General features: G+C 37.6%; 1 protein-coding gene across 1 annotated transcript in view; it reads right to left on the minus strand.

The window, feature by feature from the left end:
• Positions 1-26,483, minus strand: part of DNAH3 (dynein axonemal heavy chain 3) — a 62,221-nt gene that overhangs the window by 18,102 nt on the left and 17,636 nt on the right. The window contains 32 exon segments of the mRNA XM_068422975.1: positions 315-370; positions 373-470; positions 564-687; positions 1,702-1,881; positions 3,296-3,592; positions 4,647-4,748; positions 5,122-5,358; positions 5,864-5,993; positions 7,336-7,419; positions 7,421-7,440; positions 7,519-7,621; positions 8,225-8,430; positions 8,433-8,465; positions 9,019-9,130; positions 10,382-10,516; positions 11,342-11,561; positions 11,978-12,069; positions 12,792-12,968; positions 14,081-14,194; positions 14,457-14,565; positions 15,959-16,157; positions 16,552-16,666; positions 18,417-18,527; positions 18,835-18,927; positions 19,817-20,018; positions 20,709-20,845; positions 21,982-22,161; positions 23,437-23,553; positions 24,139-24,253; positions 24,655-24,746; positions 25,071-25,282; positions 25,566-25,710. Of these exon segments, the coding sequence (XP_068279076.1) occupies positions 315-370; positions 373-470; positions 564-687; positions 1,702-1,881; positions 3,296-3,592; positions 4,647-4,748; positions 5,122-5,358; positions 5,864-5,993; positions 7,336-7,419; positions 7,421-7,440; positions 7,519-7,621; positions 8,225-8,430; positions 8,433-8,465; positions 9,019-9,130; positions 10,382-10,516; positions 11,342-11,561; positions 11,978-12,069; positions 12,792-12,968; positions 14,081-14,194; positions 14,457-14,565; positions 15,959-16,157; positions 16,552-16,666; positions 18,417-18,527; positions 18,835-18,927; positions 19,817-20,018; positions 20,709-20,845; positions 21,982-22,161; positions 23,437-23,553; positions 24,139-24,253; positions 24,655-24,746; positions 25,071-25,282; positions 25,566-25,710 (4,347 nt within the window).

Here is a 26,483-nt window from a genome sequence, read left to right on the forward strand (position 1 = left end):
TGTTTTTGTATCTTTAGTTTGCAAGTTCAAGAGAAGGGACTGTCTGATTTGATGTACAGGCCTTAACACATGGGCCTTGGACCTCTGGGCCCAACCTTAATACATGTAAAGAATATTAACAAAAATGACAGCTGTCTCCTTCAGAGACAGAAAATATATAGCAAAGTATTCAAGGACTATCCTGATTTTAAACCTTGTAAATCTATTTAAATCACAGTTCATGTATTTTGAGATGCTTACTTACAGATATTATAAAAATAATTTACTTTTTCCATTGCTCTTTCTTACAGCAACATAATTAAACTACAACTTACTTGCAAATGAGTGTGTGGACAGAGCAGCACTCCTTTAATAACCCTGGAAAAATCCGTAGATTAAAGACATAGTGGGATTTTGAAGGAGTTGGGAGAAAATTATCAACCGCCATTTTATAAATCACCATTGTTGCTTGGACCATCACCTTACCCAGCCTTAAGAAGGAAAAAGAGATACAATTTTAACTTCTGCAGATAAATTGCAGGAGAAAAGATGACAAAGATGTTACAAGAAATATATCACATTACCTTAGAAACACAGGCTCAAAGCCTTGGCTGAAGTGCCAATCAGAAACTGCAGTAAAAATCTTGGTTAATATGTCATCATCAAAAGAACAGATAGATACAATATTCAAGTGCCGTGTGAAGCGTCCTGTGATACACACAAAAAGATGCAGAAAGATTTAGGAATGTCCAAATATTTTTCCACCTTTCAGCTAGCGTATTCTAGGATTGACTGTCACTCAAACAACAACATTTGAATCTGGCTCCAGCTCCTTGATTTTGTTTCTGGCAAATTTCTGCCCCAGCAGTGACGCAAAGGAAATATAAACTAGTTTATATTTTATATCAGTATTTCACTTAGAATAACTGTTTTTAATATGAAAAACATGAATCTCCATTACAACAAGGACACTATTAACCAAATTTAAATTTCAGCTCACATTGGCCCTGTTGACTGTGATACAACACAGTAAAACTTTACAAAATCACGTATCTTGTTATCAGCTTTCATCTAAAAAAATTCAGTCTACACACTAGTAAGTTTTACAGATTTAGCTGTATCAGAATAGTTATTTTAATAAAGCCTCCTCAGAGCACATACGTTATACCTGTATTAGAGTGTTTATATGAAGCAAAGTAGTATAAAGTGCCTTATAAGAGTGTAGCTGTAGCTACATTAGGGCTTTTACTGACAAAAGTTTTTCATTAGAAAATATAACCTCCCTTATGGTGATATGACAGGAATCACGGACTTGCAGGCAACATGATGCTTGTAAGTAAATGCAGGCAGCCTATCTTAGCAGCAGGAGATACAATTTCAGAAGACAATTGCCAGAAAGATTTGGCATGAAGATGTATTCCCTCCTTTTTACAACTAATAGAAAATGGGAAAAGTGTCCAATTCTCTAATTTTAGAATTATTTTCATCATTCATAGTTTAATCACATTAAAAATATTTTTTCTAATGTTGATTAAACTTGCTTTGGAAAAGGTACAGATTTGACCTTGAGCATACAGACTTCTATTTGGAATGACCCAGCCAGTGAACGTATCTGTAGGTTTACAAGTAACAGATAAATATATAGTGTCATCAGCAAAACTGAACCTGCCTCTTAACTTTAGTCAATTAGATAACTACTTGCCATAGTAATATATTTCCTACCTGTAATGTCATTCCTGCCTCCCCCAGGCGGACCCATAGCTGAAACAAGCAGCACATCTGTGATATTAATTTTGGAAGTATCTTTCTTGTCGTACCAGTGACCATGATCAATCCATTGTCTGAGAAGCTCAATAGGTGGCTGGGCTCCATACACTTCCTTTGCTGGCATGTTTAGGTCATCTATCACAGAATCACAGAATCACAGAATGTTAGGGATTGGAAGGGACCTCGAAAGATCATCTAGTCCAATCCCCCTGACGGATCAGGATTACCTAGACCATATCACACAGGAACGCGTCCAGGCGGGTTTTGAATGTCTCCAGAGAAGGAGACTCCACAGTCTCTCTGGGCAGCCTGTTCCAGTGTTCGGTCACCCTCACTGTAAAGAATTTTTTCCTCATATTTATGCGGAACCTCCTGTGTTCCAGCTTGCACCCATTGCCCCTTGTTCTGTCAAGGGATGTCACTGAGAAGAGCTTGGCTCCATCCTCATGACACTTGCCCTTTACATATTTATAAACATTAATGAGGTCACCCCTCAGTCTCCTCTTCTCCAAGCTAAAGAGACCCAGCTCCCCCAGCCTCTCCTCATAAGGGAGATGTTCCACCCCCTTAATCATCTTCGTGGCTCTGCGCTGGACTCTCTCTAGCAGTTCCCTGTCCTTCTTGAACTGAGGGGCCCAGAACTGGACACAATATTCCAGATGCGGCCTCACCAGGGCAGAGTAGAGGGGGAGGAGAACCTCTCTCGACCTGCTGTCCACACCCCTTCTAATACACCCCAGGATGCCATTGGCCTTCTTGGCCACAAGGGCACACTGCTGGCTCATGGTCATCCTGTTGTCCACTAGGACCCCCAAGTCCCTTTCCCCTACGCTGCTCTCCAACAGGTCTGTCCCCAACTTGTACTCATACATGGGGTTGTTCTTGCCCAGATGCAGGACTCTACACTTGCCCTTGTTATATTCCATTAAATTTCTCCCCGCCCAACTCTCCAGCCTGTCCAGGTCCCTCTGAATGGCTGCGCAGCCTTCCGGCGCGTCAGCCACTCCTCCCAGTTTTGTGTCATCAGCGAACTTGCTGACAGTGCACTCTAATCCCTCATCCAAGTCATTAATGAATATATTGAATAGAACTGGTCCAGTACCGACCCTTGAGGAGAACATAGACATTGAATTAAAAACCCTCAGTGTTTAGGAGTTATAGTTTTCTTTCAAATCTAAGAAGAAAAACTAACTGAACTAGAGGTAGAAAAAAGTTGTCTTGTTATTCTTGCTTCCCATTAAACTAAGCAGAATCAAATGACATTATACTTTGCAGGCATACTTAGAGGTGATGGTTTAACTTAGTGTGGTTGGTGATTTTGTTTTATTTTATACCATGTCACACTGCACCGCTATGAACTATTCTGAAGACAACCACCACTTAAACAATTAGAAACCTTTCAGCAGGGGGCAGTGCTAATCCTTCTTTGGATGTCTGAAAAAAAGCCAAGGAACACTGAGGTAATCCAAAATTACTAGCCTCAGGGAATCACTTCCTTTGCCTAAAGCCAGAATTCAAATGATATAAACATCCTGAAAAAGTGTCTTACCCACAAATATTATAGCTTTTTTCCCCAAAGGAGGTCCAAATAATCCTTTTCTTCTCCTGTCCAGCTTTGACATAATAATATCCTGGGTTTGGTTAGCAGAGGTTCTTGCAGAGAAGTTGATGAAGCTTGGGATGTATTTTTGCTTTGGAAGTCGTAGCAGAAAATTGTTTGTTATAGCTGATTTCCCAGTGCCAGTGGGACCCACAAAAAGCAAAGGGACATTATGATCCACATATGTTTTAAGAAAAAACATTTGCCTGGCAGTTTCCATTGTTGGAATGATCAGCTCAGATACCTATTACATAGGAAAGTAAAATAGCACATGAAAACCAAGCCTCTAATACCTTAATCAACATGAATACTTGCAAGCAACTACAGGAAGCCTGTAGCAAAAATGCATTTTAAAAAAATTCTTTTCTCTGAAAAACCTAGGCTATAAAAAAGTTCTGGTAGATAGTATGGCCCCACTTCTTGCTCAGTGTCTATACACTAAATAGCACAACTATTATTATCTATATTATGGTTCATAGACACTATATAAAGCCCAGAAGGAAAACTGCAGGGTTAAGTGTGGCTTAATTCTATTCCCCTGCTGTGCAAAGGGAAAGGAACAGTGCTATGGGAATTTTTTTCTCTTTCTCATCTTCCACTTATCATTAGCAGCTGTGCACTAGATATCAAGAAAAGATTTTAGACAGCAGAATGAAATGTCATCTTATATCTCTCATGTACTTAATAGACAAGACAGTTGCAACTACAATGGAATGAAAAGCTGAACAAACATCACTTAAGTTATCTTGAAATTTCATCTGCAGAATAGGTACTTTGCAGATCTCTGCTGTGCTACACTTCCCTTTAGTTCACACCTGCCATTCAAAATGTGAGCACTCCTATTTGGAAAGGGAGGGGATCGAGGACTAAGTGTTGCTCTCCATATCCCAAAATAGTGAGTCTCTTTGCTTGCTTTCTCTGATTAACTCATACTATAATATCATGATATCAACCACAGAAAACAAAAATGAAGGAATGGAAATTCAGGCTTTGGCTTTTTCCTACCATGATTTCCCCAACATCAAATGCTATTACAGAGACAAAAGCAGAACCAAAAATTTTAACCACCAGCCAACCTCAGGGCTCCATGTTCACCTGCAGTGCTGAACTTTCAATATTGATGGTACCAGAATTAAGATACAAGCATGAAAAGGAGCCTACAGAGATTAATGAAATGTTGCAGATCAAACATTAAATGGCCTAATATAGTAGAATCAGAGCTAGCTAAGGTAGTTCAGTTATACCTCTAAATCATTTAGTCAAATAATTATTTCTATAGTGAAAGATATCAATGTGAACCTTAGCCCCTGGGAGATAACTTGCTCTTCTTTTGTGATATACTCCATCCACATGTTCCACTGCCCGCTGCCATGCTTGTAAAAATAGAAGTCATAAACACTCCCTGTTAATTGAAAAACACAACATAGGAAAACCCACTGAATAAAGAATAAAAATAAACTTTAATCATTTTAGTGTGAGATGTCCAACACTGTGAAATAATGAAGGCTTTCTAGTACACGAGATACCCTCTGCCCCCCACTGCTATTATCATCACCAAATTGTTTTAGGTCAGATTCAGCTACATTGTTTGAGTACAACAAGAGGCATATGGTTAAAAGAGCCAGGAAAGAACACCCAACTGTGCAGCCCGAGGCTTGGCAGATGGTGGCTCTGATGCATACTTAACATCTGCCAGGCACTCTATTCTCTCTTAAAGTGACAAGTTTTCTTATTGCTTTGTAAAAGGCCAGGGAAGTACAGTTATGAAGAAGCACCTTTTTCTGGGAAGATATTGTGTTTGGTAAGCTTCACACTTTTAGGGCGTGGGTTTTCATCATTCATTCCCATTAGCAAGTTGCGGTAAAACAAATCAAATTTCTTTCTGCTGTCTGCATCGATGATCCCACCAACCGTCCAAACCAAAGCAAAAAGGAAAAGCCCCTGCAGCCACAAGATGATCTGCTGACTAGACATGCTTTCCTTCTCCTCTTCCTCTGATTGCTTTATTTCATCTAAAACACATATTTTGAATTTTAGTTAAATGCCAGTAATAACCATAAATTCCAAAACAAAGTGCATTTTTGCAAAAGTATTCTGAGACAAACTTATAGCATTGTCTTCAGTGGAACAAAGCCAATCTACAGAGTGAGGATCTTGTCTGTGTAAAATACTGTTTACAAATAAAAATAAATCAGAAGAAAAAGTATTTACAAAGGGTCCTGGTTCTTTTCTTCAGATGCTAGCAAACAGCAAGCAAAACATATGGAATACGCTCACAAGATCATGTTCAGTTTTGTAATGACACCAGTGTCCAAATGTGAAAGCTCTGTATGCTAGTCAAAGAACTATTATTAATACTGATCCGTGAGAAAGGACTTGTGTTGTATGATCTCAACAGTAAGGAATTCCTTTGGTATTTCCTTGCATCTGATTTGATTACCTGCATGTGGTCATGGGACACAGCAGGAAAAAAAAAAGAAAAATTGAAATAAAAAGAATAAGGCTTAGGGTACTTACCAAGCAGACAAGTATAGAGTTTCATCAAGCTATAACTCAGATGAATAGAGGACGTTTGTACAATGGCTTTGCAATGAAGTTGAATAAACTCTAAACAGGGCTCGACTAGCCACATAAACATGTCATTGACCTACCAGAGAAAAGGAAACGGCTTTAAAACAATGCTGGAGTTGCCACATTTCCCACTGTGCCTCAATTCTCTCTCAATAAAACATAAATTGGCAGAGGGAAGATCAGGAAAGGACCTGTGTGAAGCAGTACTTAAGTGATCACAAAGTCACAGCGTCATTATCTGATGGGTGAAAACAAGTTGCTCTACCACAGAAGTTTTCAGCGGGAATTTTGTTACTCAGTTACTAATCCAGACAGCAGAGCAGTAGCTCAGCCTAGGGAGACCGCTGCTTTGCTTCGGCAACAGCAAAATTATTCCAACAGAAACAAAGATAAGGGCTTCATCCTCCCTTAAATACTACAGGTCCCTACTCAGGACCCAGCACAGATACTGTGCCACAGCAGAAATTCCAGAAAGCTGGAATGACTCGTACGTGTGGGAGTGCCACAGCATGTAGGTAGATAATGACCACAGCTACTAGTATCTGCTCCATGAACTCAGGCAGGAAAACAGGAGAGGAATCATGACCTAGCCGTTTCCCAGGGAGTACCCAAGGAGACACACTAAAGGATCAAGCTATCCACCGGTTAAGGAATAATTATTTTGCATTGATGAATTAAGAAAACTGCCAATAAAGAGCTCTTCTAGTCTCGGTACTTCTTTTGAATTTCGTCCCAATTTCCTGCAAAAACTCAAAGGGGGTCTTGTCAAATCACAGAAATCAAAGTTTTCTCCAGCTCCAATCCTATTCTGGACAGATCTTATTCTGATTCTTTTACTAGATTTTAATGTCCAATAAAAGGGGAATTTTAATTTGATAAGACTAAAAGCTGATTCCCATCAAAACCTACTTTTATTTGCATCTACGCTGAAGATATAATACAATACACAACACAAGAGCTCTCATTCATGCAATCAATCCAGTACACGAATGACTATTTAGCAAGGATTCATGATGTGACTAAGGCTTTGAAGATCAAGCTGTTAACGAGAATGATATTATAAGCAGTTTCTCAAGCTAAACTCTAGATGTCTTAGACATAAGAAGGATGAGTTCAAAACATTTTGAGTCTTCCAGTTTTTCCCACATTGTATTTCTAATACGAATGGTATCTCCATTGTATTTGTAATACAAATGGCATCTCCAGCATCTAATACGAATATTGCACTTCCCTTGCAATATTTGACATTCATCACTACAAAATAATTTACAACAGCCCTCTAGATCTGGGACCCTTTAAATCATGAAAGTACTTCAAAAAGTTTTGATTCTGCATGCCTGCCTTCAAGTGGGCAAACTGTGAATGTCACCTTAAAGTTAATCTTCTACATTAGACCTATGTAAAAAATTGTCTCGCACCAGCTCTCGGTGTTCTTCCTGCAGGTTTGGAGGCAGTGTTTTCATGTAGGAATCCTTCAGTGGCTTCCAACCTAGCTGTTGTGGGGTCCATATAGATCATACCACCCTGGGAAGAACAAACAACTATGGTACAGGAATAGATGTGGCAAGGGGGGACAGTTCAAGTTTGAGTGCTTTCACATTACCTGCTGACAGTTGCGGGAGATGCCTCCTCTAAGTCTGCCGGCTCAAAGATTAAACTCATTTTTGAATTCATCTGAATTATTTCACCACTCATTAAGCATAGCTAGAAGAAGAGCATCACGTAAACATGATCTAGTCATGTCAGTGCTGATCATCCAGTCAAAGCAATGCCTGTCATAAAAATCACTGAATATTCTACTTAGTGTCGCTCCTCATTCACTCATTCATATTGTCACAACACATGATATTTTCTGACCTTGTCTCAACTTTTCCACGTGTTACTGTAATGGCTTGCAGAGACACAGAGAACAATGCTCTATCTTTAAATAACTCTGCAAGGAAAAGCAGTTATGACCTGCAGCTTTTTATCAGTTAATTCATTCCCTAAGTAATTTAAGCAAGTTCAGTTTTCAGTTACAGAACTGAGTTTATGTATTTCAGTTTCCTAAAAGGGTCAATAAAAAAAGTCTCAGTGAACAACTTCATTTCAATAAAGTAGGAGCAAGACAAGGCTTCTAGGGAGAAGTAACAGCTTAATATCATCTACTAAACTCACTCTCCTAATTGGGGAGAAAAGCAATGCTTTTAAGCACATCAGCCTTACCTGAGTCTCACACCTCCTTTGACTTACATGGTAACAACCATTGCTACTACTAAAATAAAGTATGTATATTCAGGATGAGGTTAATGGCAAAAATTAAGCTACCTTTTTATTATCATCCAGCACAGTGTTCATGTTTTCTATCCAAACTGCATCCACTGGGCCATCAAAAATAATCCACTTCCGATCATCTGTGGTAGAAGATGCTTGTTCCCTGAAGGCATTTGCAAGAACTCCATCTGTCCACTCATGGCTTGCAGGATCAAAACTGCCATACAACTGTCCCATGGTAATTGCTTTGGGATTAATACTTTGTATTCAACAGCAAATTCATCCATGGATTTTGCTGTGTAAAAAGAAAAATAGATGATCTTGGAGAATTTGATAGGTCAGTTTCATTCAACAACTGAAGTACAGAACAAGAAGATTCCTGAGGATCCTACTTTAGCTGCCCAAGGCAAAACACCCCAGACATTTGGCAGCTAGGTAGCAGTAAATAAGAAATTGTTACGTGTACAAGGAAAGTACGAAGTCCCATGTGCAAAAGCACATGGAAAAAAGAAAAAGCAGAGCAAGAATATATTTTATAACGTTTATGGGAGCTACTTACAATCTCCTTATCAGAGCTAGTTTTTTCAAGAGTATTATGTGCAAATACAATACCTAACAAAATTCAAAAAAGCATAAATACATTAGTATGTTTTACTATTCCAATAAATGCAGACAAACATAATTCCAGACAAATACACCAGAGAAAAATAGTTCAATGAATAGGAAATTTCCAATTGAGAAAGCAGAATATAGGACAATTAACAACCTCAGCACGTCTCTGCAAAGGAAAAACATTAGGCATAGAATTAACTTCATTTAATGAGAAGTTTGTGGCTGAACAATGTTACCTGCGCACAAATCGCCAAGGGCTCCAGCGAGGACTTTGTATGCGCAGGTCTTCCCACTCAAAGGATCTCCAACAATCATGAAACCATGGCGCACCAGCATCATTTCGTATATCTGTATCAGTGACAAGAGACTGACTCTTTAATATAGCACAAAAACAAGCATTATGTGTATGAAACTAGAGGTATATCTCCTGCACTCAGATGTGACAGGACAAAACATCAGCCAAGTATTTGCACTCTCTTAGGGCTGACCGAAGCGTTAATCCAAACCAGAAGGCAGTCATACTACAGCAATTCTCACTGATATAATCTAAGAAGTCATTGCCCCCAGACATCCTCCCTTTCTCCTTGCTAAATGTCATCCCTCAGCTGTAACAGCATCATTGTATAGGCTGTAAGTGCACTAACCAGACACTGCAGATCACAGCCCAGTGTAAAAGCCTAAACTGAAACAATGGTTACCAATGAAGCTAACACAAAGGGATTGAAACTACAGTTCTGAGGACCTGTCATATGACTGGTCCCACAGAGGCTGACTTTGGACTGCAAGGGTGATAACTTCTTCAGTCACCCACAAGATCTTGCCAGAACTCAAGTCAAAACCTTAAAGAGAACACCTTCAAACAGAGCTGTAAGAAGAAGCCCTAAGAAGATTATTTTTTTTTTTTAATCTCAGGTTAAGGCTGATATTTTCTGGTTTAGCTTAAATTCCTAACCAGTTAATACTACCTCTATTTAAATGAAAGATAAAGCATGGTTTGCAAATCGGCATAAGCCAAGTCTGAACATAAGCCATAAAGTCTGAACTGCTGTTGGAGGGGGCCCCCCAATGATCCTGTCCCATGCCATTCATTTTTGCCCTTGCCATTACACTGTCACTAGGCTACACTACTCACAAGAAAAAAAAAAAAAAGCATTCCTTAAAAGGTGACTAATACTAGTAACTGGGAACACAGAGCTGGAGGTGAAGCATAAGGAAGGGTGAGAAATGTCACCCCTTTCAAGACTTCTCAAGGAGACTGTGACCAGAACCGGGAACAGAGCCTGACTCCCAGTTCAGAATTCTGTTCACTAGGCTACACTGCCTCAGCTAGTAAGAGATTCAGTTTAATTTTCTATCCTGAACCACAAGACTTAAGATGGGGCTGCACACATTAGCTCCTTCACAGGCTGTCTGAATTTAAAAATCACTATGAGCAAAGCAGGCTTTTAAATCATGATTTTTACTCAGCAAAAATATACTGTTTGTAATATTAATTGATCATGGAAACTATTAGCTATTCATTCATGACACAGACAGCCAGTGAATGAAGAATGTTTCTGTTCCCACACTTTTTTTCCCCAGAAGTATGTGAAAATAAACCTGAATAATTTTTCCAATGAACCATGGAACTGGTTGAAGATCCATTTTTTTTGTATTTTCAGTTAGTGCCTGGACAAGCAGGTCATAGTCAGGTGTAGGAAGAACCACTCCAGGAAACAGGTCAGATATGATGCCCTGTTAAGGAAAGACAGAATAGAACAGTATTTAAATACAGATTACAAAGGGAAAATTCCAAAAGCATAAAAATCTACAAGTAAAACAATATTCATACAGGTAACAGGAGCTTAAGAGGAAATGTCCTCAGCTGGACAAAACTAACTTCTAGGCAAACTGTAGCCATGAAAGTATTCCATATGCATGAGACAGACACAAGTGCCTGCACTTTTCATACACACACTGATATTGTAAGAGGACGCTTAGCCTTCTGCAAATTGTCCCAAAAAGTACTACAGGAAAGGATGTGAAAGTGGTTGAAATAATTTCAGTGGTTAAATAGAAGGATATGTGTTCTGAAATTTCAGAGCAATGATTCTGTGTGTGCTTGTGCCCTAGCTTTTAGGTCTTTAATACTGATTGCTCTGTAGCTTAGCATAGTCTTTATTTTCTATTAAAGTAGCATGCAAAGAGAAACTTAATAATTTTCATCCTGACTTCAAATTTTCAATTGACCATAATTTAGTTGTCCACATCTCTTTTGCAGCACAAAGCCAAAATGTAAACTTCAAAAAATGGTTTCCACAAATGAACCACCACAAAGTGACTTTTAGAAAGGTATGTTATAAAACATAGAATAACTTAAAAGCCACCACTGAAAGTTTGTTTTTCAAAAGAATACAAACAGAATCAAAGAGTGCATCCAGATCAGACTGAAATAACTCTACACTAGCACGGCAGTATCTAGATCAAACTGTTCTAAATTAAGGTAATGATCTCTTTCTGTAGGTTCTTATAACAGACCTCATAATCACAAAACTTAAATACACCGACCTGACAGCTTACCTGAAACAATGGCACATCCTGTGCCAAGAATTTGGCCAAGTTAACATCCAGCAAAGCCCGAAGTACCAATACGCTTTCATTTTCAGTTGGGTACTTCAGTTTTAAGTTTCCTGCTGCTGTCAGGACAGATTTAACAGCACGCATTCCGTAATCATAGTGATGTTGAGATGACAGCTGCTCAGAGCACAAACGGTAAGTGGCAACAATCTTCTGGGCAAGACTGTGGATATTAAAATATCACATGTAGAATGAAAATATCTCACCATGCAAGGAAAATAATTTAAGTACCTATATATACAAAGGAACTGCAGTGATTATCAGACATATCAGTTGATAAGATGGCTCAAAGCACCTAGGAAGCAAACTGTAGGTTATGCCATGCCAGAGAATGTGTGTGCCATTTAGGAATTCTGTTTGATATTATGATACATTTTCCAAATGATCCTATGTATATGTGCATATCTGTCAACATGAGGTGGTAAATGAGAATTGATGATAAAGCAGATTAAAAAGTACTTTCTGGAGAAACAGAACATGGACAGCCTTCCAGAATTATATGCCTCAAACACACATATATGCCTTAAAGAGGAATGAGGTATATTACTCAACTGAGGTGGAAAATTCAGCATGTCTTACCTCTGTGAGTCCAAAAATCCCATTGAATAAAGTGAAATTTTTCCAATCAAAGCATAATCTGGAACCATCATGGCAACTGTTCGGAACAGTGCCTGTAAGAAAAAAAGATATAAGCTTAGACTATGAAATATGATAATAACTTGCACTTTTTTTTGTAAGAATAGTATCTCTCAATAAATTAATGAACTTCTATACTCTGTATTGCATTTTCATGACTTGGGAAATCATCTGAAATCTACGAGATTGCATTAGAATTATTACTAGAACTGTGATCTTACCAAGAGGTTCAAGAGGTCTGTGCTAAGCACTGTAGGAACAAGTGTTTAGAAAGAGTCACAATCCTAAAGAACTATTAATGGAGGAAAAGAGAGGTGTCATTCATCTCACTTTCATAATAGACAAACCAGCACATGGTGTGGTTAATGTCTTGCAAAAGGTCATGCAAAAAACTGTGGCAAAGCTAGGAAAAGGACTAGGACCATATCAGTGTCTCCGCAGTGTCTCAGAAACTTGCAAAGTTATAATAAATTTAAATTGGGATTTGGAAAGCCAAGCCATTGTAAACCAGGAGAATTTCCACTTAGAGCACAGTTAAAGCTGTGAACTGGTATCAGTATGATTAGACTGAGGCCTTTCATCTGTGCATTTTGTACAATTCTAAACACTTATGAAAGCTTAGCAAAAAGCACAGCAGAATACACTTGAAGGGGTTATCAGTGTATTATTTGATTGCTGCCTTCCTTTTCTTATTACAATAGACCAGAAGTTGCAAATTCTGTTTAATTTCTACAAGAAATCAGGATTCCAGATTTACCTTCAGATTATCAGGCAGCTCTGCCCGTCCAGCATACCCAGGATTCATTGTGATAAACACAGCACAAGAAGGATTAAGAGAGATCTCTGTCCCTTCAAAGATGAATGTTTTGAGCTTGCGAATAATAGCTTGCTGTATGCTAAGTATTTGTTGGGCAACTACAGATAATACTTCAACCTATACAGACAGAACAGATTGGAAAACATAAACCACTTGGAGACAATATAAAATATTTTTGTTTATATATTTTGATGGCTATATTTGCATTCCTCCAGGTGAAAACCACTTTGTGTCTGATAACTGAGGCTAAATATCAGCTGTGCATTGAAGCGATTCTCTGAAAGTTAGTGCCACCATTCCCTATTCAACCAATGTAGACAGATCAACAGAGGCTTCTAAAAGCCTCCAAAGGGAAATACCATCTGCCTGATCGTAGACATCTAAGTTAAGTGGACAGGAACTCCCTCTGGAGGCCTCCAAAAGCACTACCCTTTCACCTCAGACGACAAATAATTTAGGCTCTTCAGAAAGACTGATTCACTCGGTGCCCCAAATTGAGGGTAAATGTAAGGAATGGGTAAGGCAGCCTAGGGCCAATCTTCAGTGCTTTACAGTATCAAGGTAACAGAATATTGGAAAATGATAATACTAACACTTGAATTCATTAAAAAGTAAGTTACAGCAGACAAATGGAGAAATTAAAGTGTTAAGGATACGTAAACATACAAAATAGATCATGGAATTTCCACATTTACTAGTATTTGCTTAAATCTAACTCCATCAAAATAACAATAAAACTTATCCAAAGTCAGTGACCAAATTAAAAAAACAAAACAAAACCAAAAAATCAGAGTAAAATCAAGGAGGAGATTAGATGTGTCTGGTTACACAGCTAGTTAATGTAGTCACTCAGTTAGTGACACTCAGCTAGTCATCACAGGAATCACTCCACTGGGATTTGCCTGCCTTGTGCTGAACATAGATAAACACAGCCCCACAGCTGTAGCTTGATTTCTCAAGGAGAAGAGAAGCACAGTTCTTTCCCAACAAATGAATGTCACATACGAAAGACGAAATTGCACAGGAGCAATTTTTCCAGCTAAAATAACCCAGAACACAAGACTTCCCCCAACAGGTACCTATTTCTGTGTCAGTGATTATTGAAACAAAGAGGCTATACCACAAATAAAAGTAGAAAATTGGCAATAATGCTGTCATGTTTAAATCTAAAACTTCTTGTGTCTTAAACTAAAGCTTTGTCCTTTATTTTGTCTGAGTTATAACATTACCTCAATTCTGTTGAACTCATCAAAGCAGGACCATGCACCAGATTGTGCCAGCCCCTTGAAGAACTTGCCCATTGCCTTGTAATCGAGACCATCAGAGCAATTAAAGACCACACACTACAACAAAAACACACAGAGAGCATCTCTCAGTATTAAAACAAAGTCCACTATAAAATTCTTAGCATCTAAAATGGGAAGGGATTATTATTGCTAATTTTGGATTACAACACTAGGATGCCATATAAAGACAGTCCTAAATGTGTGCTCCTTACTATTACTGTGAATAAAGAATAGGTACAGAACAAGCAGTACTTGCTTAAGAAATATCTACATATCCAAACAGAAACAACGGAAAGAAAAAAAGTTTGTATTTTGGTACCTGCTTAGCTAGTGCTTTTGCTAGATCTTTCGTTGTTTCTGTTTTGCCAGTCCCAGCAGGTCCTTCTGGAGCACCACCAAGATTTAATTTCAAGGCACCCATTAATGTCCTACATAAACAAGAACACAGGCATTAGAAACAGTAGTCTAATGGCAGATGGTTTCCACAGGGATGGATAAGTATTTTCCTATACAGGTTCCCCTGGAAACAATTTACTTGTTCCCTACTGACTTTGCAGCTTGCCCTAAAAAAACAGTATTGTCTCATAACTGATTCCCAATTGTGGAAGCTCACATTCACCCACTTGGCCTACAGGGAATGTCAAGGTTTTTTTTATTACAGGCATCCACCCTGCATATTCTCAATTACACAAGCAAATACACAGTGCCATAAGAAAATGGCAGAGTTCACAAAAACACACATTTTCATCAAGTGGCACTCCTCACGACAAGAACTTGAAGCTGGCTTTATAAATGACGTCAATCTTTAGAAATGGCTGAGAAAGCATAAAGGTTGTTTCATAAACCTGGGAATCACATTGATCTCCAAGTGATTTTCATACTAAAAATGAGATCCCTGTTAACACTAGAGTGATCTAATTATTTCACAAAGGCATCATTCAAAAGCTTTGCCACAAGCAGTTGTTAAGTTGTGCTGAATAGAGTCTGCTTGCTCATTGCTTGCACTGAAACTACATCTGGCACAGCTGACTGCATAGTCTTAGTTTCGATTGAGCTAATCCTAATGACAACAACCCCAGTTTACAGCTAATGCACCAGCCACGTGGCTCTTTCAACACCACTGTGAATGTCAAAAGATTAAGCATTTGCCAGCATATGCATTAAATTAGGCACTTTACTACAAGTGCCTTCTACACCACGGTGAGTTCACAGCTCAGTGCTGAAGTAAAATCTTTACATCCTCACCATATATTTGCTTGGAGATACTATAAAGAAAGTTCTTCAAGCCTTTGACCTAAAATTACCTGCTGAGATGGCCTGTGTCCCCAGGGCTCACCAGAAGTGAAATACCAAACGCCCTGGAATACTTCAACCTTGGGGGATGAAGTATTTCCATTTCAATCTCTTGCAAGCAAGCGGAGGAACAGGAAGCTAACTGCATTCAAATATCTGTGAAGGGCTCTATAATTACCTCGTTTATTTTACTGGCAGGCATACCCTACCTGTATGTCTTATTTCAAACAAATTAATTCACCAGTGCTACTGTAGAGTTCTTTACAGTTCGAGTACCATAAGCTGCCAGTTCTTTTCAGGAGCACATTCTTGGATACAACAGAGACTATTACTCTACTGGTGTAGAAACCTATACATTGTAAATATTTTACCATATTTGGGCAATGAAGATAATGTAAGATTTGCCTCCAAAACCTACAGGAAAATCTCAGCTGCTGAGGTTCCTGCTATTATTAACTATAACAAATGAAAGTAAACATAGATCAATCTGAAAAACGAAAGCATTATTTGTAGACAACGTGTCTTTACCTATAACATCGATCTGTTAGCGGGGTTATAACCAGACGTAGAGAATTGCCCAGATACTCATAACCATATTTGACTTCCGTTGTAATCATTCGCACTACTACATCGTTGTCTTCCCAGTAGTATCTCAGCTGAGAAATCCATTGGAAGTCATTCAGATCTGTGATTCTGTCTTCAACCAATTTTTCAACCACATCACGAGCTGCAGAGTAAGAGACAGATTATTTGAAAAATCTGAACACTTCTACTATGTTAGTTTACTTAAAACAACATATAAGTAAACTAACATTTACTTAGAGCTATGTAAGAGTAAATCAACATTTAGGGTAGTAGGCTGGCTTTCATGTTAGAAAGGAATCTGCATCTGTTTTGCACAGGGAATCAGCTTAATTTGATCTAGATTCTAGTGCCTGTTCTAAGTAGATGGGAGATAGTTGTACAGGACTCAGCAACCTCCATATGCCCAAAGACACTGCAATAACTCAGTAAAGGCTGTTTAGAGAAAGCATTTTAGCTGCTTCTTTCAAATAATTCACCCAACTAACAACAGCAGCACTGCCCCAGATGTAACAAGAGTACCGGCAACTGCACTTTACCATGCACATCAATGACAATCAGAGCTCCAAGTGTCAGCCGGGCTCCACTGGACAGCTCTCCTCTCACTAACTCAACAATGTCCGCAATTTGTAGATTGCTCTTCTCTAAGAAATCCTGTCAAAGAAACAGAACACAGGCATTAACATAATGCTGTAGCTAGCAGTTCCTAAGCTCCCATGGTACAGTCATTGGAGACAGCCCTTCCAACAAAACATCGTAATGGAAGTCCTGGAACTACACAAACATTTAAAATTCTTTTGATATACTGGCTCTTTTTTTTACTATGACCACTTCAAAAAGGTTTGTGACCTGAAATAGTGTAAGCAGAAGTCTTATCTTTCTTCCTAGTAGAAATGCCAAAATTCTATGATAGGAGATGAGCAGATTCTCTCTGTTGGGTAAATTTGGATTAAATTTCTTCTGCAAATTAGTAGTAATTTGTAAATTAACAAAATTAATAGAAATCTAATATTCTCCTAACTTTACTATAAACACTTTAAATTATTTTCTGATTATTGAATGAGAAAGTTTAATGAAATGAAAGATTAATGAAGTTTTTGTTAATGACCTAGACAACAGGACAGAGTACGCCCTCAGCAAGCCTGCAGATGATACAAAACTGGGAGGAGTGGTTGATAAACCAGATGAGTATGCTGCCATTCAGAGGGACCTCAACAGACTGGAGAAATAGGCAGACAGAAGCCTCATGAAGTTCAACAAAGGGGAAGGTCTTGAATAATCCCATGTGACCATACACACTGGTGGCCAAGCAGCTGAAAGCAGCTCTGCAAAACAGGACCTGGATGCTGGTGGACACCAAACCAAACACAAGCCACCAATGTGCCCTTGAGGCAAAGAAGAGCGACAGCATCCTTGGCTGCATTAGGAAGAACACGAACAGCAGGTCAAGGGAGGTGATCCTGCCCCTCTAGTCAGCACTGCTGACACCACATCTGGAGTGCTGTGTCAGTTTTCGGCTCCCCCACAGAAGACAGGCATGGACATACTGGAGCAAGTCCATTAGCAACCTGGTTTAGTTGGACTACATGATGACCAGAGATCCCTTATATTCTGTGATTCACTGTTCTGTTATTCCTTCTGATTTTTCTTGACCTATGGATCGTTCAGGGTATTTTCTTTGCAAGCAATAAATATTTTCAGTTCTGACTAGATATGTGGAATAAGATCTTCAACTGGTATTAAACAACACAGGCAAGTTAAACCTAAGATATTCAATAACGATACAGAAACAAAGAGCTAACATTAAAATTTAGTATTTGGTGTAAAGTTTATTAAAAGTTTACTACTTCCACGTTTAAAAAGCAGCCCAAACACCCTGTTGCCAGAATTAGTCTCCAAATAAATCCTCATCCACATACAAAACAAAAGGAACCTACAAACACATAAGGAAAGTCACTTGTATGAGATAACAAACTTGGCTGCTGCACCTTTATCACCAGGAGAATCTAGCAATAATAGGATAAATAACTGCGCCATTCTGTAAGGAGAGATTTCTGCCGGCACGTTTCCCTGGGGCTTCACATGTAAAGACAGGAGTTAGAAATAAAAATACATAGTGTTTAACAACAGCCTATCACTTTATGTTTGGTACTTTTATTTACACCAGTATCACTTGTTAAAAAAAAAGTAATAAAGTTTCCTTTAGTGGGACTTTTCCTGATACACAAAGTAAATGAGAACAAATCCCTGCCAAGACATAAGAAAAAAGAAAATAGAAAATAAAGCACACTGCATGAGTAAACCATAATATGTTGTTGACTGAGGATCTTCTTTGCTAGAAGGAGCTTTTTACTACTAACACCAAACACTGATTAATTGGTAGAAAGGTAGAAGAAAATCTTACTGGTAAAGTTCCTTTCCTTATAGCTTCACACACTTCTTCTGTCCAGTAAATGGATGAAACGCAAATAACCACCTGTCCAGGCCACTGAAGTACCCAAGCTTTTCGAGGAACCTTAAACAAAAAGATCCATTCCAGATACAGAAAGTCATATAAACACATTAGATTATAGCACTGATAACAATTACTTTCCTCAAATTTCTTTCGTCTCATGCTGTAATCAAATGAGAATCAGCATGGAAAGCTTTGGTATTTTTTCTTCAAGAAAGTCAGAGTTAAAACTTCAGACTGGTACTATTGAACAAGCAGAGCTGGATTCCACTTAGCTTCAAACATGTTTCCCTGGTTAAGAATCTGAGCAACCTGTTCACGTACAGTTGCTTGTGAAATCTATTTTATACTATCATTCAGGAACAATTACCTTGATATATCCTCTTATGCCATCTTGAAGAACTTGTCTTACACTGGCCAGCATCATTTCCTCTACTTGCAAAAGCCATTTTTCTACCATGCCCTTCAAAAAAGAAAAACAGTTAAGAGTCAATACACATTTCCTGATTATGTTCCTCTTAAAGGACAATTTCTTTGAAATGTGTTACGCCTAAATATGCTTTCTTCTGATCTGGGTGTGGTATACAGGAGGAAGAAAGATTGAAATTTCCCAGATTCTGACAGGCAATCCTGCAGTTTAACACTGTCTGAGGGCAGGTAAATCAAGCTAACTCTAAAGACAAGCCAGTTGAAGAAACAGCTGGATATGTTTCATATAAGCATAAAGAAAAAACACAGATCACAGCTTGCATGGTCAGTTAAGCCTGGTCATTTTAACCTAGGGCATGTTTTCTTCGTGGAGGATTAAGGGGAAAAAGGTATCTAACTCACAACATGCCTCACCTTTCATCTCTTTTTGGTTATCATACAGCAATTCAGCTCCATACCTTCACATTGAGAATAGCAGAAAAAGCTGGAACTGAGATACTTTTCAAAATTTACAATGCTGCTATTTGTACTCAGATCGCTTTTGAACTAATGCTCTGATTGTTCACTGCAGCCATTCATCACTTCCCTCATTCCTCTCCATTTCAGCCATGATGTGCAATGTTACATACACATGTATATAGAGAGCTTAGTTTAGATATATCTTATCTATCATCTGTCTACATCTTAAAAGTAGTAGGTGCATAAAGCTGCAGAAAAGTGCCTAGAGGTATTCACCCCAAAATTGGTATGTCTTACTCTTTTTTGTAGGAAATCCTTTTTGTTCTAGAACACCAGCCTGCACTCTCACTTCCTAAAGACTTTTCATGATCTGATCCTAAATGTTTTAAACCTCATTCCCGCCCAGAACATATACTTTAGGCAAAGTATTAATTTAATATCATATAGTAAAAAAATAAAATTACTTTTGCAGTCACTGGATTGATTTTGTCTACGAAAGGAACAATTTCTTTCTCTGAACTGATCATGCTTAAGATCTCCAGATTTTCTGTGAACTCCAGTTTAGCAATTCCTTCAAAACACTTCTTTAAATGTGGTTGTACTCGAAGGGGATCCTTTGTTTCGGACAATATTTCAAGCAGCTCATCATTAGACAGGAAAAAGAATCTGTTAGAAAAATATAATTAATGAACATGCACTTTCCAATCACAAAAATTGTCATTAATAATCTATTAATGCAAGATAGATGGAATAGGTTTTATTGTTGCTTAGGACACTAGTGTAACAGAAAGGAAATTATTATCTCAAATCCCTTTTCTTAAGCAAATTTTAACATCATAAAATTCATCATACCTGTTTTTTCAGAATTTCAATATGACAATCCTTTTATGCAGAGGAATAAAGCTCACACAGGAAAGACCAGATCTATCTATGCAGGCAATAAATACCTTGTAAAAACATAGAATCCTGTTCCTCATAACCATATATAACTCCTGTGTATCACACACCTCTGCACAACTAGAGAGGGTAGGGCAAAGACATAATTGCAAATCAGCCATGGGAAGGTAGCAAACTCCTTCAAAAATGCCCTGTAAGTGGTAATGTCTTTCTAATCATAAGTTTACACTGTGCTCGACAGATTTTGCCTCCCCACCTCTGCCTGTCCCTGGCATTGCAAATTTAACTGGAGCTGAGGAAAATGAATGGTGTCTGGAGAAAAGAACAGGTTTTTATTTTTTGTTGCATGGGACTGTGTCCCACCTGTGTTTATAAAATGAGACTTTTCAGTTCAGTAGAAATGCTTTGAAAGAGCTTATGACTTTTTGTCTGCAACTTAGGCCTGTTTAACTACTTTACCTTGGGAAAAATAATCTTTTCTTCTCCAAGTAAGTATTCAACCCCTTTTGAATTTCTTCTAAGAGAGTATTTGCTTCCTGAAGTCTGTCTAACATCATGGGTTGTTCAGTTGCTACAAGTACCTTTGTGTCTTTCACCTTTGTAAAAACAAATACACAGCAGAAATTGCCAAAAGTTGCAATTTGTACATTAAAATTATTATCATCAATCACATATGTTGCAGGAGGTGTGCCTTCACATTATTAAATATGTATGCATTATTTGATAGTTTTGCTTTTCAGACTGTCAGTTTAAGCAATTAGTAATTTACAGACAATAACGCAACAAGGAAATACCCACAGGCATTAAAATCTTTGGCACTTGCTCCTGTGTCTTAAGCTTGCTACATTTTTTCCATTCACAAATAAGTTCTGTCAAACAGCCACAGTACATGACAATTATTCTCTGTTCTTGCCATCTAAGTCACATATTTTCTATCTGATAACACTCCTCTTAACTTGAAAGGATACACCTGTTTCAGAGCAGGCTTCATCATTCACAGAGTCCGAGCTGCTAGACAGGTCTCAACTTCTATTTAGTTATACTGATTATTTCAACACCTTTATCACACAATCACACACTCCCAGTGTTTTTGACAAACATCTCAGCTCACACTACCACTAAGTATCAGGCCTCTTATCCAGCTTCTTGGCTACAGGGAACTGGATACCCAACTGCACTTACTATCCCCATCATCTTATCCTGACACACTACCATCTCAGTACATATTCACCAAAGTTTTGAATAACCATGCCACCACATATTAGAGAACAATCACATGCAAAAAAATCCATTTAGTTGCTCTAATAATGTGTATGTCTTAAAAGCCTTATGCAAAATCTAGCTGTATCCAGACAAGACTTTGTACAGATTGTCAGTGAACTCTGAAGCAGATCCTGAAAGCACAAACCATTCATCTTTCTACCTAATTCTGATCATTTAACCATACCAATCCAGAAAATTTAGAATTAAAATGTTACTTGGGCTCTAATTCATTCTGCAATATCCAGCCTTTACAGAAATCTCAAAGCAATAATGATATAATCTACCACTTTTACTGATTTTACTAGATTTTTGTGGGCTTTACTAAAGGATTTTCCACTCGGTATTATACGTCTTTGTGACTTAAATACAAATATCTAACTCCAGAAAAGCTAGTATATCTTCATGATAGTAATAATCATGTTACTAGATGGGCATAAAAATACACAATTTATTAAATGCAAGCACTTACCACTTCTGCCATAATGTTCTTCCAGTATGAATCTACAACCCTAAACTTTCTGCCCTCTTCAGGCATTTGAGCCATAATGTCTTCTGAACTAAAAATTGGTTCCAAATACAACCATGTTGCCTGACATTTTAACCAGCTATCTAGAATATCTTGCATTAAACGCAGCTTGTCTTCCCAAGCCTGTAACAAAAACATTTAATATTTAAGCAAAATTATATCAAGAATTAATCTACACTGAAGAATCAAAGAGCATGAGTTGCTTGGCTCCAAAGGAAAAAAGAAATTTAAAAAAGCCACAAACAATTGAACAATTTTAAAAGAGGGATAAACTTTATTTTTTAAAAAAATAAACATAAGTAATAGACATATTCTTTCACTAGCACTTTTATAGTGAAAGTTGTTTTTTATAGCAAGTTGTGAAACAGCTGCCTAAGAAGTGCAGAGATGATAAGCATGGCAATCCAGAATCTCTTCTTTTAATTCCACTTGTGTACTTTCTATCTTATCAATGAAAGGATAGAAGCTTAACAAGGTATTCAGCAGACTGAGTAAATGTCAGTTCACAGGCCCTATATACAGTGGGTTTAATGTTTGGCCCCCCAAAAAAAGCTATTTTGTGCAACTCTAGCAGTACAAATTGGTTTTAAAACCAGAGAGCGATTCTTTTTGAATAAAGAATTTCAGATAGCATTGCTTTGGTGACTTTGACAGTCTACAGTGTAAGGGATATGCAAAGGAATGTATTGCAGGGAGAAAACCCAGCCATGCTGTATTGTTCATTATTCTGCAAGAGGTACAAGGATATTGTTAAGATAGCTCTATATTAATGGTTCCCTTTCATTTCACCAGCTCTACTGGAAAGCAGAACTCAGCTTTACCTACAATTTGCCTAAAGCCCATAGAAAAGGATAGAATTTAGGTCTTAGCATTGCTTACAAATCATCACTATTAGGCCAGAAAAAGCGATATTAAATAGTGATGGTAAGGAAGTCTCTGCTTTCTGCATAATCTTCCTATTAGAAATTAATCAGCTTTAACAAAGATCATATCTTTACAAAATAGTAGGACAGCTAACAAAGACTTTGAAATCCTTATGGATCATGCCAATACCGGAGGATTACAAATATATTATCTCTCACAACTGACAGACTTATGTCTTTTTACACAATGCAGCAGGATTTGTTTAAATCAACTGACCTATTCTCAAGACATTAAACTGAAAACCCATGCTTATAATGACTAGATTAGCAATGCAATTACAATTTCTTTAGCTGTAAAGTAAGGTTTGCATACCTTTGTCTGGAAACCATTAATTCAAAGCTCTTGAAGAAAAACAGGAATGTGTGTTCTCAGAAAAAGTTAAAAACTATATACCTTCTTATCATGCCAAAATGATACTGATAGGGAAAGCACATTTTGAGACATGCAAGCTCATTCAAACGAGCTTTTCCTTACCCGGCATTCCGCTTCTATTGGTTTGATGAAGGGAGAGCCACACATTGTCTGAGTCTTAACAATGTGATCGTCCAGCAAAAGCTGGATGTCATCAGCTGCTGACAGGATGCTGGTGTTCTGTAAATGCATCATATTTTGATAAGGCAAATAGCAGTTGCTTTATTTCACCGCTCTTCAACCTCACCCTCATTCAGCTTCCTGCTTCCCCCTTGTCTATGATGGTTGAAGGTAAGAAAGTAGCAAGGCACTGAGAAAGCCTGCAACATGTGTGAAGATATGAAATGGTATCTCCAGTGTACATTTGTTTCAAAGGTCAAGAGATAGACTGGTTTGTCAATGGGAAGCTAGCCAGGGATACTAGTGACTTCTGACTCAATCTTTTGGACTGTACGTAATCTCTTGTTTCTCCTGGGCAAGTTAAAATTGCACTACTCTCCAGATTTCCATACAACACTGCAGAAGCTCTCAGGCCTACAGATTTGTTACGATGAATATGTTGACGTCACAAGTTATCCAGATACTAAGGTCCAAATATATGGATATATAGTACCGGAGACATTTGCCCAGGCTCTGGAGTATGATACCACTTTCCACCATGCCACAACGAATCAGCAATAACTTCCCTCTAATATTTCTCAACTGGTATTCAGAATCAAAGTAATTCTTTTCAACAATATATATATTGATTTGGTGTTTACTCACAGTATCCCTGTATTTCACCAGACCGAACTGCATGTTGACCCACTCTAATTTCATTTTCTCTATTGATTTCTCTAAGGAATACTCCTTACTTGCAGCTGCTCCAACAGGTTCCAGCCTAAATTGAAATGAAACATATCTTTGAAATGTTTTTGCAACATAGCTGAAGAGTTTAAAAAAAAAAAAAAGCAGTTGTAGGTAGAATTGCATATCAGACTACCTTTCATATGGATTTGTTAATAATATCATGGACTTATTTCAGGGAATATTTTTGCAATTTAAGGCTCACCGAGTTATAGATATTAATATTAATTTGGAGAAAAATACAGATAGAAAATTCTGAATGTGTGAATTAAGTGGTTCGGGAATATGACTGTTTTTTGGTGCCTTTGTGCTACAAGAACAACTTGATAGTTCCATCCGTAGCTTGATAAAATACAGCTGATTTTACAGCAGTCTAACGTATGAAATACAATGATTGTCAAAAAAAAAAAAAAGATAATAGAGTCAGCTTCTTACTGATCAATATATTTTGAGAGTCCAAATTCCAGTATGTTTTTAAGAGTAGTAGTTTCATCAGGTCTGATCTCACATCCTACAATTTCACTAATCTGAAAATAAAGTAAGAAATAAAATCTATTATCAAGATGCATGTTTGTAACAGACTTCTCAAACAGCAAGAAATAAATGCTGAAGAAGTATTAATGCAACTCCCCCCAATTTGCTTTTCCACCATAAATTATTAATTCAAAGCTCCTGCCTGTACCATTACCAATTTCAAAACTGGATCTATCCTATGACAGGACAAAGGATCTTCTTATTGTGAAACACAGAACTATTAATGTGTTTCACAGTATGGAATATATGGAGTAGTATATTGAACTGTCAGTTTCTGTTGTAGAATACTCCCACAGCTAAAGCAGAGTTTAAAGTACCTGCTTCCAGTGTCTCTCCTTCATTCCATGATTGCAGGCAACTGACAGGACAGGAAGATGCTGTTTAAATTTATCAAGCTTATATTTCATAGTTTCTGCTACGCGTCTAGGCCCAGCCAAATCAGGAAAACTCTTGCTGAGCTTGTATATAGTCCTCCACATATTTCCAATTTCTTCAGTAATTTCATCAGCATTCAACTTCTGGAGAGATCCTGAATACAACAGTATTTAAAAAAAGCCCATCAGGCACATCAGCACAAGGAGATTTCCAGGGTGGTTTATTTACAGGTATTTACAATAATTCTCCTTTAACTGGAAATCAATTGTGTTACAAAAAATTATTTTAATGCAAAATCCAAGTCAACAACTGTATTTCACACTGCTTAACAGCATTTATTTCTTCAAAATTATTTTCTCGCAACTAATCAACCCTTTCAGCTTCTACTTAACTAACTGAAAATGACACATTTCATCAAATGAACACCAAAGCCTCACCATTCATCCATTCCTCAGATTTGGTATGGAAATTATATGCTGTTATCCAAAGTTGCTCAAAGGGTTGTTTGTTTGCAATTACAGTTTGCAGTAGAGGAAATTGACTCTTCTCCCGCTCAAGTAACTCCTCTTCTTTATTAATAGCCTTTAAGGAAAAAAAAAATTCTTATTTCCATCAAAAATTCCTACTGTTGTTTAAACTTTTAAATAGGTAATATTGAATACAATTTTTTTACATGTCAAAGCCAGCCAGATTTGTAGATTGAGGCCTGTGGATTTTAGGTAAATAAGGTAACTGTGTTCTTGAAAATTCCCCTAGTTATTTGTTAGCATCTTTTACAACTCAAATAATTTTTGAAATCTATATTTATTTTAGAAATAGATAATGCACCATGGCATTCAGTGAAACCAAGGCTCACAAGTTACCAATCCACTTCGAAACCTGGTTGTAAGCTGCTTAGTCATAGGTTTATAGGAATTTTTGGGAGCTGCAACCAAAACAGATATTAATTGCTGTGCTTATTCATGGTAAGATATTTTCTTTGTCCAAAGACCTTACAGTATAAATCAATGTGCAAAGATTCAGATTTTTTAAAAGTATTGTCTTCTTCATTTTACAGGTAGGGAAGTGAAGCACAGAGAAATGCTGTCTGAAATGCAGACATGGAATTCAGATTGAGTCCCAAGTCTGTGCTTTCACAATGCTGACGGACCTTTCACACAACTTTCAATCATTCAATGGCAGATGCAGGCAGACAAACTTTAAGATCCACATTCCAAGAATATTTTTAACTTCATGTATTCACTAAGCTGATTGTCATGTCATTTAAATTGTGTGGATACACCCCTCATTGTGATCATGTATTAAGAAACTTAAACTTAATTACTTATTCTGATCTACCTATAATAATATATCAG

Source organism: Nyctibius grandis, chromosome Z (genome assembly GCF_013368605.1).
Source record: "Nyctibius grandis isolate bNycGra1 chromosome Z, bNycGra1.pri, whole genome shotgun sequence".
Classification (NCBI taxonomy): Eukaryota; Metazoa; Chordata; class Aves; order Nyctibiiformes; family Nyctibiidae; genus Nyctibius; species Nyctibius grandis.